Below are 16,304 nucleotides of genomic sequence, written 5' to 3'. Positions count from 1 at the left end.
AACATATCAGAGAATAACAACTATTTACCAGGGAATATTCTGATATCTGACATATACATGCAACGGAACCTTCTTATGAGGGTGGTTGTACAACTTCTATCATTACTACGGAGGTTACAAGAAACTGGTCATATACATATATTAGAAGATTCCTCAGAGGAAAACTATACACCTTCCATTATTCGACATCTTCTGGCAACAAATATTCCTTGTCGTCTCATTATTGAGAGATTATGAGAGGTGATATAAAAAGGGTTCTCTCTGTTGACAAGGTACGCAATACACTTTAAGCCAACTTTAGATCATGCACTTGTATTTTTTGATGTTCATCTTCTCTATTTTTTGCTCAGCCACCTTACTAACTTGAGCATCGGAGAGCTTATGCCATAGACCCCTTTCCTGATTTTTGCCCTAACCTCCTGTTTGCTCTTTCGAGTGTGTGCAAAAAGGAGTCGAAAGAAATGCCCAGTGTCATCGTTCTTGCCTAACAAAGTCATCTTCTAGCCAACGCCAAAGTCTTCTTCCTAGCACGCTATCTCCGTCGCTTTTAAACAGGATCAGCTGCTATACATGTTCTAGTAGTTACAGTTTTATATATATAACTATACATACTTAGCATATTTAAAATATTCATATTATAATAGTTATGATTTTATAACTACTATAATGTAGATTCACTTTATTCATATATCGTCTATATTATAGCAGTTACGAAATTAAAACGGTTATAATTATTATAACAATTATAAAATCTGTAGATATTGTAATTTGGATTCAACGTGCACACTTACAACTATAGCTACTGCGGTGTGTCTAACCGGCTTAAAATTAAGATGAGAAATAATAATAAAAACTAGTACTGAACGGTATTAATTAAAGGATAGTTAAATAATTAAACACGACTGAATAAGTTAGGTGTCCTTTTCATACAAAATGGACCTCTGAAGATTTGGAACAATCTTTTGCAATATCTATAGGACACTCTAAAAATCTATATATTAAACCATGATTGATTTTATATTTATTTAAACTCGATGGCTTCAAACTGAACCAATTAACTATTGACCAAACACATCAGCACTAGGAGGACCAAGAGTGGATCCCCCACTGTCTCCTTGCCATTACAATTCTCCAGGTGCACATCAACGAGCAGATCAGTGGATAAGCATTTTGATGTTTGCCCGGAACCAAACCCACTACGAAGCCAAGGAGAAGAAACATATCCTTTTCTTTCCATCTTCTTACTCCTGTTGAGTAGTCACAAGTGGCCAAAAGTGCTGTATCTTTCAAACTCATTCAAATATTCAGCAACATGTCTTCCAACGTAACCCAATGGGAATTAATCAGTGTCTAGAAATCAGATAGGTGTTAGGTTTCAGGAGGCACCAAACTTTGTCTTTGCCTTCTCCTTCAACTCTTTAGGCAGGTTTGGCCAGTTTGACAGTCCAACAATGTATAGTTTTCAACTGAAGGATGATGGCAGCAGCCAAAGGAAACTGAGTTTGGGTCAATGCTGAATTCAGTGAGAAAGTTAAGTGTGTAGTTGTTCCATGGATTCTGAAGAAGAAAACGCAAGTGGAGTGGACTTTTTAATTATTTCATAGCATGAGACGTGTTTGAAGGATTAAGTAGGTAGAGAACAACTACAATCAATGTAGATATTTCATTTCCCACTGTGTATGCAGGGGAATTTATTAAAAATTGGTAAAAAAAAATAATTAAGTTGGTTTGTTTTATTAAAATTACAAAGATAGTTTTTGGTAGCTTTTGATTGGAAAGAACTTGTTTTGACTTACTGATTATATATTTATATATACAATGCCGATATTTTGTAGTGTTCTTTACCTAGTTTTAAGTTTTAACCGCTTGAAGAAAATACGGTCAAATCTTAATTAAAGGCGTGATTTATGGCAATGTGTTGAACTGTCCATGACTTTAATTCCAGGTGCAATGTCAACTTTTGATGGCTTCACTAGAACGCTTGTGGATGACTTGACTGTCTAATCCACTTTCTTTCTTGATTACTGCACTGTAAATTCTTATGATTAACTTATAGGAAAAGGATTCATACTTTTTCCAATGCGTTTAATCATTTTTCTATTTGCATATTTGTGCAACACACAGCTGAACAATGAGTTACTTTATAATATTCGTCTATTCTTAGGTTTGTTAGTGAGTCTGCATCAGAAAAATAATAAGCAAAATGAAGTGGCAGCCAAAGCTCATTTTGACTGGTAGAGCAAGTTTGGAGGAGTCCATTGGATTATGATATCTTCTAAATGCGTTTTGGACGTCCAACTCTGGAAGCTGATACACCAACTGACCTCATTAGCCATTTTGCTGCTTTAGCAGTCTCTTTGACTTGACGCCTTCTTGTGGTACCTCTCCATGAAAGCAATGGGGAAGTCCCACATTGCTTTGGGATCTTTTCAGCCTGATGGTTAAGTCCTAGCAACTCTTGTTAACTCCATGCTTTTCTTTTCTTTTCTTTTCTTTTTCCTTTTTTTGTTTATTTTTCTGTGTGTGTGAGAGAGAGAGAGAAACAAAAAGGAAGCAAGCTTATCAAAAAGGTACTAAAACAGTATTCTCCAACCACAACAAACATGTTTAGTTCATCAGAAATCAACCAACATTTAGCTAAAGCTTCGTCTTCTCTTGCTTTGGTTGGCAAAAGTTAGCCGGAAGTAGAAGCAAGTCTTTTCATTTAAACAACTAACGCTCACAGTTTGATGCTTATCTCTGTAAACATTTGCTGCAAATCTGCTTTTTTTGTCGACGGTTCTATATTATTATATTGTAGATTCTTAGTGTGTCTTGGGATACTAAACACTGATCAGCTTGCTGCACACTTTTCTTTTAGTATTTCTTCTTTTTTTGGCATATTATTAAGGTCCTTTTCATGTCCATCTGAGTTTGGTTTTGGCTGAATATATGCCAAACTTCGTTTTGTGTGTAAGATCTAAAGAAATACCAGAGCAAACAATTAAACAACATATCTTATTCGGAATTGGATTTGAAATGTGCAGAATCAATGGTTTGTGTCTTGTTTCCAAGTGTCTGTTCAATAACCAGCTGGTGGTTGTAGATGAATAAGAGATAGAGCTTGCCACACTGTTGCATAAACAAATTAAGTGGATCTTAATTAGAAGGCAGCTGTAACTGGGTCAAGACATTTGCTTTACCTTAAAACCACAATTCTAACTCTAGTCCAGCCCAATGAACCAGAGCAATCCATCAACTACCAAGTGGGGCAAACTCAACTTATTGGTTTTCTCAGAAACTTCCGATTAGTTTTATTCCCTCGAGAAGGCACCATCCTATGATCGAATCTAAACATTTTATATTATATATTCTGTTCTTTACTAGCATCCAAGGCCAATTGGTGTCCACCTCATTGATTTGATGGGGGTTTAGGTGTCAACAGCCATTGTCCATCAATTATAGTCAAGGCATGGAAGAACCACACATTTAGAGAATCAGAAACAGTTTATTTAAAATTTTCAGTTTGAATATAGCAAGTGCAACAAGTGGGCTGAGTTGATGCTGGCGAGTTTCAGAGAACAGGGTCAAAGTGTTTTAGAAATCTGAAGGCCTTGAACAACCCTATGGTGAGATGACAGGTTCTCAAAAACCCTAGGGACACATGCCTCAAAGCTTAGCATGTTGAATATTTAAGCCAACTTTGCCAAATGAACATTTCCAATCACAGTTTCTTCCAGTCTCTCTTACAGAACCACAATGAATCTTTCTAGTCCTTCAATTTTTATTTTAAAACCAACAGATCACTGTGCATCCTTCACCTACCATACTTTGCATTTGATAAATAAAAGTTTGACCAGATAACAAGACATAAAAAATGAAGGTTTGATCAGCAAGAATCTGCAGTAACTTAGCCATCAAATTACTAGTATGCATGATGATGAAACTTCCTTGGTGAACTGAGATGAAGTGGTCATTGATTTCTTACAGTAGAAATGCTAGCAAAATGTTTCATTTACTTGTCAATCTTAGAAGACATAGAATGAACAAATCATTCATTGATCATGAACTGGCATCATTAATAAACTGGAGCTGATCAGTGTGTATGATTTGAGGCAAATTAATATCAGATGCATAATGCAGACACTGTAGATGAGAAACTGAACCATCTACATTATTATTGTTGAGAATCTCATTAACCAAATAAAAGAAGGTGACACAGAGAATAAGCATCTGAGTTCTCTATCATAAGGTGGATATGGCAAGTGGAGACCCACAATTATCTACTATTTGGATCCTTCTGCTAATTTTTTTTCCCCTTCTGTTTTGGCAAATGCAGTGTATAAAGAACCTTTCACAACTTAATTAAACAATGTATTTTTCTGTACTGCAATTAGTTTTGCCTGCAAGGAATGTTTGTCTTATTAGGTGAGGGTTTATTTTATTTTTGCCATCCCAATGCAAAGGCGACAAGAGTCCATACATCATATAAGTAGAGGCGATGATGGAGTATCTAACCCATGAAGGTGCTGGAAATGTTAGTTTAACTAAATTTAAATCATGCTTATTTTAATTTTGTTAAATTTATCATATCCTACTTATTGCAGGATGGAACGGTAAAAAAAAAGTCAAAAAGTAAGAAATGTATTTGTTTTTTTCACAAGATGCCATGTGATGTGATGTGATGAAATTAAAATCATTATTCGACTGTTTTTTTTAGATAACTGTTTTTGAATGTTTTTTTTTTAATGTAAGTTGTGATATTGTAAATGTTGGATGTTGTTTTATTAATTTGATAGTTATAAGTTGAATATGTGATTTACCTTCCTTCACATGATCTAGAAATAAATTATGAGGAGCGTCTAAAGTGAGTATAAGGGCATCTATAGTGGGAGATTTATAGCATGTAATGTATGCTATAAATCTCTCAATATAAACCCCTCCCCCACTACATAGGTGGAGTTTATAGTTTTTTTTATAAACCTGTATCAAAATCTTAGGACCAGGTTTGTAAAAAAAATAATGGAGAGAAGATGGAGAGAAAATTTTAAAAGAAGTGAAATTTTTAAAAGAGAGAGGTTTTATGATAATTGAGAGTGATTTTTAAAAGAAATAAAAGGTTTACTACTACGATGCCCTAATCATCTTTTTGTTGTTTTATTTTGTTGAATATTAATTTTGAATGTTGAATGAATATTATTTTATGATAATGTTGAATGTTGTGATTAATGTATTATCCGTAACTAATACATCATAATCATATTGTTTTAGCATAATCATCTAGAAATAGCAATGTATTTGAATTAATTTTAAGTAGTTTATGTCAAAATTTCAGTTAAAATTAGTAATGGAAATATAAATCCATAACTAATTTACTTACGAAAATTAATACAATAAGTTAGCACCTATTAATTTCGTTGCTAACCAATTAACGATAGAAATATAAGATCGAAAAGAATTTAGATATCTCCATAATTGCATGATATTGTCCACTTTGGGCCTAGACCCTCATGACTTTACTCTTGGACTCTCTCCAAAAGGTCTCATTCCAATGGAGATATCTTTTCTCTTTATAAACCCATGATCTTTTCCATGTGTTTTCAATATGGGACTATGTTTGCAACCTTGCAACCCCAACACAATCCTCCAGATCGACTGGACTTTTGCTCAGCGTTCGAAGCTTCCGGACTTTTTGCTGGACTTCCGCTTCCCGACTGGTCCAATCTTTCACTTGGTTCGCAACACCAGAACTTTCCACCTAGGGTTACCCCCCTAGGACTTTTGCCTGAAGCTGTCAACCCGTCAAGACTTTCCGCATAGGGTTACCACCCCCTATGACCTAGGGTTACCACCCTCTAGGATTTTTCACCTGCCTAACCGCAGCTAGGACTTCCCTGAAACACTCAATTAAGTACGTTAGATCACAAAACAACTTAACTTTGGATTTCTTTGCCATTATCAAAATAACGGTCGATCGTCGGATACTTCCCGCACCAACAAGAAATATAGGTCGTTAATCAATGTTTTTCTTGTTGTAGTAAGGCCTAATTTGTTATCCAGCTAGGGAGTTAAGTTTCATGGCATATTGGTTAGTTTATATAAACAAATGCATAGGAAGAGACTTTCTCTCACGCGTGAGTGCGCACGGGGTACAAATCCAGGGCTCAGATTGTACTGTACCAATTTGACTCTTGTATGAGCACGACCTATGCACGTCGAATGTCAAACCGATCGAGGTAAAATTTGCCCAAGCGAATAAACCAACGATTTTTCCATTGTATCATGGGGAATAGACGATCCGAGAGAACCTCGAAGTACAATAAGAGGTGGGCTGAATATATTTCAAGAAAATTTAAGAAAATTACGTTAAGCACAAGTCTCGACATCTTTCTCGATGATTTCCTTTTCTAATTCCACTACGCAACGTATCGACTCAGCCCACCGGAAACTTAGTAGAACCAGTCCCGTTAGTAACTAAGATTATCCATCCAGGTCATCACAATAGATAAGTTAAAATTAATTTTATAAAATTTTAATTTAATAATTTTCTTTAAAATCTTCCATACATTGTCGAACACTTCTATATATCGAGAAATAATAAAATAGTTAGAAGATTATATATTTAATGCTACAAACCTGGTACAAGATTACCGCTACACCGTGGAACAGTAAATTATATATTTTAGAAGTATATAAATTGTGTTCAAAATTTAACCGGAAAATTATCTATCTGGGATAGTTGGATGAAATTCAAACACTTAAAAAAAAAAAAACTTAAAAGATATGCAAATTAATATTAGTGACTTAATTATTATAATTTGAATTTATATAATATATTTAGCCACGTAATATACTTATATGAATTTGACCAAATTATGTAACTCAATGTATCCAGTCAGATTAGTCGGCTCGATCTGACCACTTAACTTGCCTACAAGACAAATTTATTGGTGCCGACCAACCCAACCAGCCCACCCAATTGAGAAGACGGTCCGTCCGTCTGACTGCATAATCATTCAAACTAAAAGATCATTAGCTATCTCGATTAGCTGAGACGATGTATCTAACTAGCTCACTCATTTAAGCTCGACTTGGATCGGACCGTCTAGCTCCAACTAACAGAATCCGATGGTTCAAACTTTTTATGCGGAAAAAACAGGAGCTTTCTGCGTCCGTGTTTGGTAGACAAATTAAATGTTCGTCAGTAGCCGCAAATCATAGCAGCGTCACCTACACGTGTCGTGCGGAGGTCATGCCGACAGTCATTTTCTTGCACGATAATTGATGCTTGTGCTGGTAGAATTATTTGAAATATCGATAATTAGTTTGATTCTCCTGGCCCAGCAAAAATAAATAAAAAATCCAAATTGAGGCGTCTCTTTCTTGCTCGATCTTAGCCTCCTGTTTTTTTTTTCAAAGAATATATATATATTTTTTTCTAATTTGTTAATATTTAAAATGATATAAAATTATATTAAATAATTCTTTTATTCTATTAATAAATAATCTCGCTTTCAATTATGCAAGTCGAATCAGCCGGATTGTTCAAAAAAGTAAATTGTTTTCAGAAATAAATACAGCAAAACTAAAGTTAGTTCAAAACAAAAATCTATCAATCGGAATATATGGAATCGTCATTGCCTTTAGTCAATGAGATAGATCTTCAAAGACCTTACCATCTCGATTTGGTTTGAATTTGAAGCATTTGTACAATTTCAGTTAAAATTGATAATTTTTAAGGTAAAAATTAAAACAGTGGTCTTTTTATTGGAATTGTCTCTCATTTCGTTTATTATCAAAAGGATACCCATTTTCTATCCCATTTTAATATATTTTTATTTTCAAAACTACTTTTGTTTATTCTTGATGTTATTGTAATAATTATGAGTTCATAGTTCTTATAACATGAGCGCTTCAACTCATATCAAAACTAATAACACTATATTATAGCAGCTATAATTCATAGTTAATATCCTTAGGGCATAACGCAGACAACAGGTGCATGAGATCTCTAGTGTAATAATTAGAAGACGATTCTCAAGAACTGATGACCTGTGATTTACAGCATCATGTGTCTAATGCTTATGTACCTGTATTTATCTCACTTCATATATGTGGGGCCGACACTAGAGCATTGTTAAAATAGCGGATCTATCTTTTTTTATATATAATTCATAGTTATTACAATATAAATACTTCTTCCCTAATCAATAATAGTTAATCAACATTAAAACACAATATTATAGTAGTTTTAGTTCATAGGTATTACAATATGAACACTTTATCTCTAGTCAATATTAATTATGTTATAACAACTATGGGATAATAGTTATTATAATTGTATAGTTGTAACATATATATATAGAATCGTAACTATTATAATTATATCAGTTATAATCTTGTAGTTGTTATAATAAAATTAAAATAAGAATAGTTTGAGAAAATAAAATGTGTAGAGTTGAGAAAAAGCTCGATTTTGATAATAAATCAAAAAGGGATGTTGTTTTGACTATTCCAATAAAAACGAAGTTTCCTTTTGACTTTTGCCCTAATTTTTAATTACTTAATTTACAAACTAAAACATCAATAAACTTAGCTTTTAAATTTAGATCAATTGAATTTAGGTTTATTTAGGTTAGACTAGATCACGAATTTCTTCATACATATGAATTTAATTTTGAGAGTTGGCAATCAACAAGCTATCAATCAAACCTAGCTTAGCATGGGTAATATCTTGAGACAAGTTGTAACTCACATGCTAGATCCTTGGATCTATAGGATTTAGGGTTTACTATTGGAAGATTATTGGTGTGATCGCTCTTGAGTCAAAGTTGATCAGTTTGACTAAGCTCGAGTGGACTTGAGCTTGAGTTTCAATGTTTGGATAATATGTCAAGACAAGGTTAAGTAGGTCAAGATTAACCAAATACTTGACAATATGGGAAGGAGATGTCAAATAGGTCATGGAGGATCGGATACTTCATTGGGAAAATCTTAACTGGAAGTTAGACAAGGCAAAGGCCTAACTTGAAGACTAGGCAAAGTCCTAACTCAAGGGTTAGACAAAGGAAAGTCCAAGTGGACTAAAGCGGACCACACATTGTCAAAGAAAAGTTCTAACTGTGGTTAGAAAAAGAAAAGTCCAAATGAGTCAAGAAGGATCAGACATTAGCAAAGGGAAGTCCTAAATATGATTATGCAAAGGAAAAGACTAAGGAGGTCAAGGAGGATTGCACGTTGGCAAAGAAAAGTTCTAACTGAGGTTAGCCAAGAAGAAAATCTAAGTGAATCAAGGAGAATCACACTTGGTGATCAAAAGTCCAACAAGAAGTTGACAAGAGATGAAAAGTCCAAGTTAGTCAAAGGTTAACTGTACACTTAGTGAGGAAGTCCCAACAGGACATAGTTGACCGGCTGTTGGGGAAGGGAATCCTAGACTTGGATTAAGTAAATTAGGGTTGGACAATATATTGTGACAATCGATTGTCCCTAAGCTAATCGATTAGGGCTTCATTCGTGAGAGAACAAAAGGTGTTGGAATCTATTGGGTCAATCGATTAGGCAATGCTAATCAATTGGAGGAATCAATTGAATATGTTTTCTTCGCGAGAGAGAAGAATCGAATCGATTCAGACATTCTTAATCGATTGGACTAATCGATTAAGGCATTTCACGAAAGAAATAGAAAGTTGGGGAATTGATTAGCCAATCGATTTAGCCCAAGACAATCGATTGGAGAAATCGATTAGCCAACATCGTGAAGGAACATAAGCTTAGGGAATCAATTGGGGCAATCAATTAGAATCTTCTGAATCGATTGAGATAACTCACTAATCGATTAAGAGTTTGAAAAAAAAATTGTTCTGCAAATTGAATGGGCATATCCTATGTGACAATTGATTGGGGGGAACATAATTGATTGGGCGGCGCCAAAGAACCCTAGAAAAGGGTTTTTGTGCACATTTCGAAGACAACTCTCGCACACTTCTAGGCCGCCGATTCTTGAGCTCTTGGAGAGAAATGTTGCAGCACTTTCTAGACATCAAAAGATATTTTCCAAGCAAGAAGAAAACAAGCTAAGTAAGATTCAAGTATTGTAAATCGTTTTCAATTTCATTTATATTTGCTTGTGCATCTCTTATTGTATCTGCTTGTACAAGACTTCTCCGCCTCCAGGAAGGAGGTTTTCATAGTGCATTTATGAGTAAAGAGAGTGAACCATTGGATTAGTCATCTCAAGGAGATGAATACCAAGTAAAATTCAACGAGGTAGCAATTGCTTCAAGTTTCCTCTACAATCCTAATATTTATAATTTTATATATATATATACATAAACTTGATATACCGTCTGACGCCTACTGTGCAACCATGAGAGAAATCCGACGTGGATATCTGACATAGCCAAAACCTATTTTTTTTAATCACTCTCTCATCTGCATGTAATAACTTTTTTCTCTTTCCTCTTAAATAAAATAAATAACTTTTATCTCTTTCTTCTTAAATTAAAATAAAATCCTCATTTCTCTCTCATATGATTACATGTAACAATTACTGTGATGCTAATTTTTAAAGGTGATGTAGTTAGTATAATGTTATAGCAACTACAATACAATAGCTGCTACAATATTAATTATAGCAGCTACTATACAATAACTTAGATGCTACATAATAGCTACTATAACATGTAAGAGTTATTATGTATCTATCGTACTATTGTAGTAACTATTGCACCATTTTAGCAACTATTACACCTTTGTAGTAGTTACTACACAGCTATAACATCTACTGCATAGTTATAGTAGTTACTGCACAGTTATAGCAATTACTGCACAATTGTAACAACTACTACACTGTTATAACGACTATTGCACAGTTGTAGTAGCTACTATACTATTGTAGCAACTACTGTATTGTCGTAGCATGTATTGCATAATTGTAGTAGCTACTATAATCAATGAGCTTATGAGCTGTGATAAGACTCCACACCAAGGGCGGAACCACCTTATGGCCTGGGCTATACCATGGGGGCCGACGACGATGAGGAACTGCTGAATTTTCCACGAGAAAAAGAAAAAATATTTGAGAAACATCAATGAGGAAGATAGCTTGGGTAGAAAAGCAAGGAAGATAGCCTGGGTAGAAAAGCGAGGAAGTAACCCGAAGATTTTTTTCCTGACCAACCCAGGGATTATACATTTTCTGTCTCCGCCATTGCTCCATACTAGTATATCACAACTCCAACTAGAGATGACAATGGGTCGGGTTTAAACGTGGCCCCGTATTAAGCCCGTCTCATTCAAGGTGGGTTTAAACCCGATCAAATAAGTTACGGGACGGGTCTAAATCCGTTGACCGGGTTTAGAAGTGAGTTCGGGATATATATATAAAACTTCTTGACTTGTATTTAATTTTAATATATAAAATATATAATAATAATAACTTATGACTTGTATTTTTATTTTTAAAATTTAGCAGGTTGGCGAGTCCAATTCACTATGGACCTGCTGGGTTTTGAGCGATGTCGAGGCAGGGCAGGTTAAAAAATTAGGTGGGACGGATCCAGATTCGGATTTATTTTTTCTAACAAGATGAATTCTAAAATTGGCCAAATCCGGCCTGAACATGTCCGGTTGCTATCCCTACCTCCAACGTATGCCAACCCGACACGATTCAAATTTATTGCCATGGCTTGAGCCTAAATTCCAGGCGTACGTTATTTTCAGTTGTTTATTTAGATATGTGCTTGCCTTTGGTTGTTTAATTAGTTGGGTAATGTGTGCTGTAATTAACAACTAATTACATTTCCCCGGCCGAGACTTTGTTCACCGCCTCTCCTTGTTTTGTGGGACTCGGATTAGAGAAATACAACTCATCTCCAACCAATAAAACAGTACAGTAGCTGTCCAAAATTAATGAATAATAAGAGGAATTTGTGCATGCCCTGACTGCGAAGGCACAAGTCTCTTTCTACTCTCCCTCTCTCCATGTAATTAATTAATTAATTAGCTAATTTTGGGGAACATGTAGGCTCCTCTCCCATATGAATCTGAACCATCACCAACCGAGTTCATGGCTCATATACTGTCTCTTCTTCTTCGTCGTCGTTGTCTTTTTCGTCTTCCCCTTTCGTGCACAGAAAGCAGCTCAACGAAAGATTGCACTTCAGGACGTACATAATGCTTGGCATTCTTGTACACGCCCACCTTGACTGAGTCTGATGTTTAAGGAGAGGTCATCCTCTCACAATTCAGCCTTAATTATATATTAATTAAATTATACGTGGTAGAAAACTTAAAGGAATCAATTTTAGAAACTTTTCTTTTAGGTGAGAAAAGCACTTAAATGCTAAAGATTAAACTAAGCCATGTTCATGTTCAATATAAATATGTGTTAATTTTCATATCTACAGTGAGAAATGATCAAGCCTAATGCAGTAAGTCAACTTGTTGACGTTTAACCATATAATTATTTTGGCTTTTGTTTTCTAGTTTGAGAAGGATATACAGATCTTTGGCCGTGATTTCCTGCCCTACTTGTTTCTAAATTAAAGAAGGGAATTAATTAGCAATGATACCTTTTTCTCTCTCTCTATATATGTGTGTGTGGAAGTGGATAAGAGAATACTTGTACTAATTATAATTCTGAAAACTATTTCATGAGAATTAATTTGTTTATTTCGTTGTTCAACATGTGTATGGAAAACATATTATATAATAATATTCTTGATTAAATATATTTATATTCAAGTAGGTACCATTTATGTATATCATTTAATTTGTTGTTTTGCTAAGAATGGGTGGCATCTTTCCAAGTTCTCTACAGTCATAGATTAAAAAAAAATACTGCAAGTAGGGTGGAGAATCTAACATAATTATAGTTAATTAGGAAGGAAAACTTGCGTTAGTGTGAAAATTATGTTAAACATATATACATATATAAACACCATATAGTACAGAACATACAGCCAAACTCATGCAAGTTGCCATTTATTTACTCAATTAATTACGTACGTAAACTGTGTGGTGGCATGGGATCCAAAATGATTAGTTTTTTTTTTTCCTTTTCTTTTTAGGTGAGCATATTACTAATTAGGTTTTTAACCATGACAGTTATGTTCTAGGAAGAGATAAGAATACCATAAAAGGCAATAGTGGAGGATTAGTTGAGAGTATGCCATGTTAATCACATCGTAATTAATTAATTAGATTCTGTTCTCGATCTTTGTTCAATATTTTACCATGGCCTTTTGTGTTTTGAACTTTTGATATAAATATAAAACAAGCATTTATAATTATATATAGAGAGAAAGATATGCTTCATTGTTATTTTCAATGGTAGATAGTTGATATGTCCACGTATAGCTATGCCTCTCGACAACTCAAGAACATAATTTTGTCATGAAGGTCAGTGTTAAGTGTGTCACCTCAATATTACTATAACATGATAAAGTTCCTTTTTTTTTTCAAATTCAAAATATTCTTTAGGAACATCAATATGCCTCTATATTTTATATGTATAATATAATCCATATCGTTTTATTAGCATCCTTGAATGTGTTCTTTTTATATAAATTTGTCAAATCGTGCACATGAATATTGATTCGAGATTTAAGCTCCAATATATATTTTTATATATATCATTTTCAAAATCTTAGTGGTAAGCATATGAACACCTCCTTCCCCTCATTAATTTGCAAGAAGAAGCTTTTCACATCTACCTAATTATAAAGTTCCCATCTTAATTTGTAGCATAAATATTAATCAATATCATAAATTTGAGTACATGTATCTTTCAACATATCTAACATTTAGATGATCTTTCATACCTCTCTTTTTCTCTTTGGCCAAAATATATACCTCTTTCTTCTTATTATAAATACACCTTTTCACTATTTATATTATCCTATTTTATCTTAATTATCTTCATTACATAAGAGCATTTACTCTTCTAGTTAAATGGCAAAACATAATTACATATTATCATAATTATACGAATAATCGTCGACTCAGTACGGACAATTGGCTAATGCATGATGAAGTCTGAGGACAGACTTTGTCACTACAATTCTACAAATAATTGAAAATTTTACTCAATGAAAGTTAATTTGGGTAGATTAATTATGATATTTCTTTGTGAATCTACTGAGGCAGCATCAGAATTTAGGATTTTTTTTTTATTTTTTGAAAAAAAAAAAGGATAAAATTTACAAAAGCAAAAGATCCAGATATTGATGGCAATCGAAGCAAACCATTTAACAGCAACGAAGATCAATAGACAGAGATGGATAGAGAAGGGAGAAGAGGGAGATTTGATTCTTGGTCCTGTTGTTCAATCTGCATTGTCCCATATACGCCCACCGAAGCTCGTCGGATCGAAGGATTCCGACCATTCCGACGACGACATCGAGTCGTAGAACTCGAACCATGGGCTCTGCGACGTCGGCGAGCCCAGCGCGGTGGGGTGCTCGTACACGAGGAGCTCGTCGAGATTCCACCCGTCGTCGAGACTCGGTAGCTCAACGATCTCCGCGAGTTCGTCGTCCTCGTCGGAGGCGGGGGGCGCCGGCGCGGCGGCCGCAGCGGAGGGCTCCATGGCGGCGGCCTCGGCGGCGGCCGCCTGGACGTCGCGGGGGCAGAGGGAGGCCGAGCGGGGGAGGCGGGCGGCGAGCTCGGGGAAGTTGAGCACGGCGGCCGCGGCGCCCTTGACGGCGAGCGCGGCCGCGTCGTGGGCGCGCGCCGCCATCTCCGGCGTCGGGAAGGTGCCGAGCCAGATGCGCGACTTCTTGCGGGGCTCGCGGATCTCCGACACCCACTTGCCCCAGCTCCGCATCCGCACGCCGCTGTACGACGACCTGCCGCCCGCCGGCGCCTCCGGCCTCTTCGCAGCCTGCGACTTCGCCTTCGAGGAGGAGGAGGAGGAGGAGGAAGAGGAGGAGGTGAGCGAGCACGCGGAATTGGCGCTGTTCTCGGCCTCCGACGAGTTGAAAGGATGCGACATTGGCGGTCGGAATATTCTCTAGGCCGCTCGGCGAGCACTAGAAGGGCATAACAAGGCAGCGTGGTCGGATGATGCCGACGCCGTCGAAACGAGGAAGCGTCGACGTCCCCATTTAGCAAATCGCTCAGCAGTTCGTCAAACCAAGCACTTGCTTCTTATAGAGAGAAGCCCAAACCGAAGAAGAAGAAAAAGAAAAACAGAGAATCATTTTCTTTTTTCTTTTTTATTCAGTGTAGGAAAACCCCAAACTCCTTACAGGTAGAATAATATAACTTTAACATTAAAATCAAATAAAATCTGATGTCAGTCAAATAAATTAATTTAGATGATTATTTTAATTTAATCAAGATTTTGCAATGCGCCACCACAAATATGGACGGGCTCCACGCGTGAATCTGGTGAGGCCTCCTCCGACAAATTTAATCTCCATCATTTATTCGTCAACAGTTGTAATTGAAGTCCCTCAAATTGTGTGTGAAATTCTCGTCCAACCTGAGTTTACTGTGGCAAAATTATGTGAAGACCTCTTTCACTTTGAGGATCTTTTTCGTACGAGGCATCAACTTTATTCATTTTCAAACATTCATCTTTCTAGGATTAAAATAACGGCATTTTACTGAACGGATTTGTGTAAGTTTGGCATCCAACAATCGTCAATCAGAATACATAAATCATTTGACATCTTGATGTCAAAATTCGACGTATCTGAATATATGTACTAATAATTAATAATCATTCATAATTTATTTTCTCCATATTGATCCAAAAATTATTGATGAGGACACTGAAGACTAGCAAATCATCTTTTTACCACATAATACATAAATCATCTACCATATTTTTAAAATACCTCTTCTCTTTTCCTATAAGTCCATCAACCAATTTCGTTGAAAGAATTTTAAATTAAAATCAATATATTCTTAAAAATCTTTTTAATATATTTATACCCTCTATCTAAATTTGATAGTATAAATTAAGAACAATAAATTAAATTAAAGCAAAGCCATGAGTGAAAAGTAAAATCTTGAAATAATAATTTTCCTTAAATTAACATAATTCTATTTGATATGTAGGGGCGTAGCCAGGATTTACCATTAGAGGGGGCGAATTCAATAAATTTAAAAAAATTAATACAACACTAAATTAAATTATCCAATTCTAAAATTTAAAAATATTTTAAAAAATATAAATTATTTAAAAACATTAGTATAGGTCGACTTTCACAAACTAAAAGCTTAAATTTTGAATTTAAATAGTTGAAAATTAATTTAAAATCAAAATTTCATGCTTAGTTTTTGGTTCTATTTGAAACAACAATCCGTCAATC

At 35.3% G+C, this 16,304-nt stretch overlaps 1 protein-coding gene across 1 annotated transcript; it reads right to left on the bottom strand.

The window, feature by feature from the left end:
- Window positions 1-14,199: 14,199 nt before the first annotated feature.
- LOC122013495 (ethylene-responsive transcription factor ERF039-like) lies at window positions 14,200-15,139 on the bottom strand. Its single transcript, XM_042569775.1, has one exon. The coding sequence runs from the start codon at window positions 14,975-14,977 to the stop codon at window positions 14,309-14,311; it is 669 nt and encodes a 222-aa protein (XP_042425709.1). The 5' UTR covers window positions 14,978-15,139; the 3' UTR covers window positions 14,200-14,308.
- Between the last annotated feature and the right edge of the window lie 1,165 nt (window positions 15,140-16,304).

This window comes from Zingiber officinale, chromosome 1A (genome assembly GCF_018446385.1).
Source record: "Zingiber officinale cultivar Zhangliang chromosome 1A, Zo_v1.1, whole genome shotgun sequence".
NCBI classification, from domain to species: Eukaryota; Viridiplantae; Streptophyta; class Magnoliopsida; order Zingiberales; family Zingiberaceae; genus Zingiber; species Zingiber officinale.
Note: the sequence above shows the minus strand (reverse complement) of the source record. Positions and strands in the feature narration are given on the sequence as shown.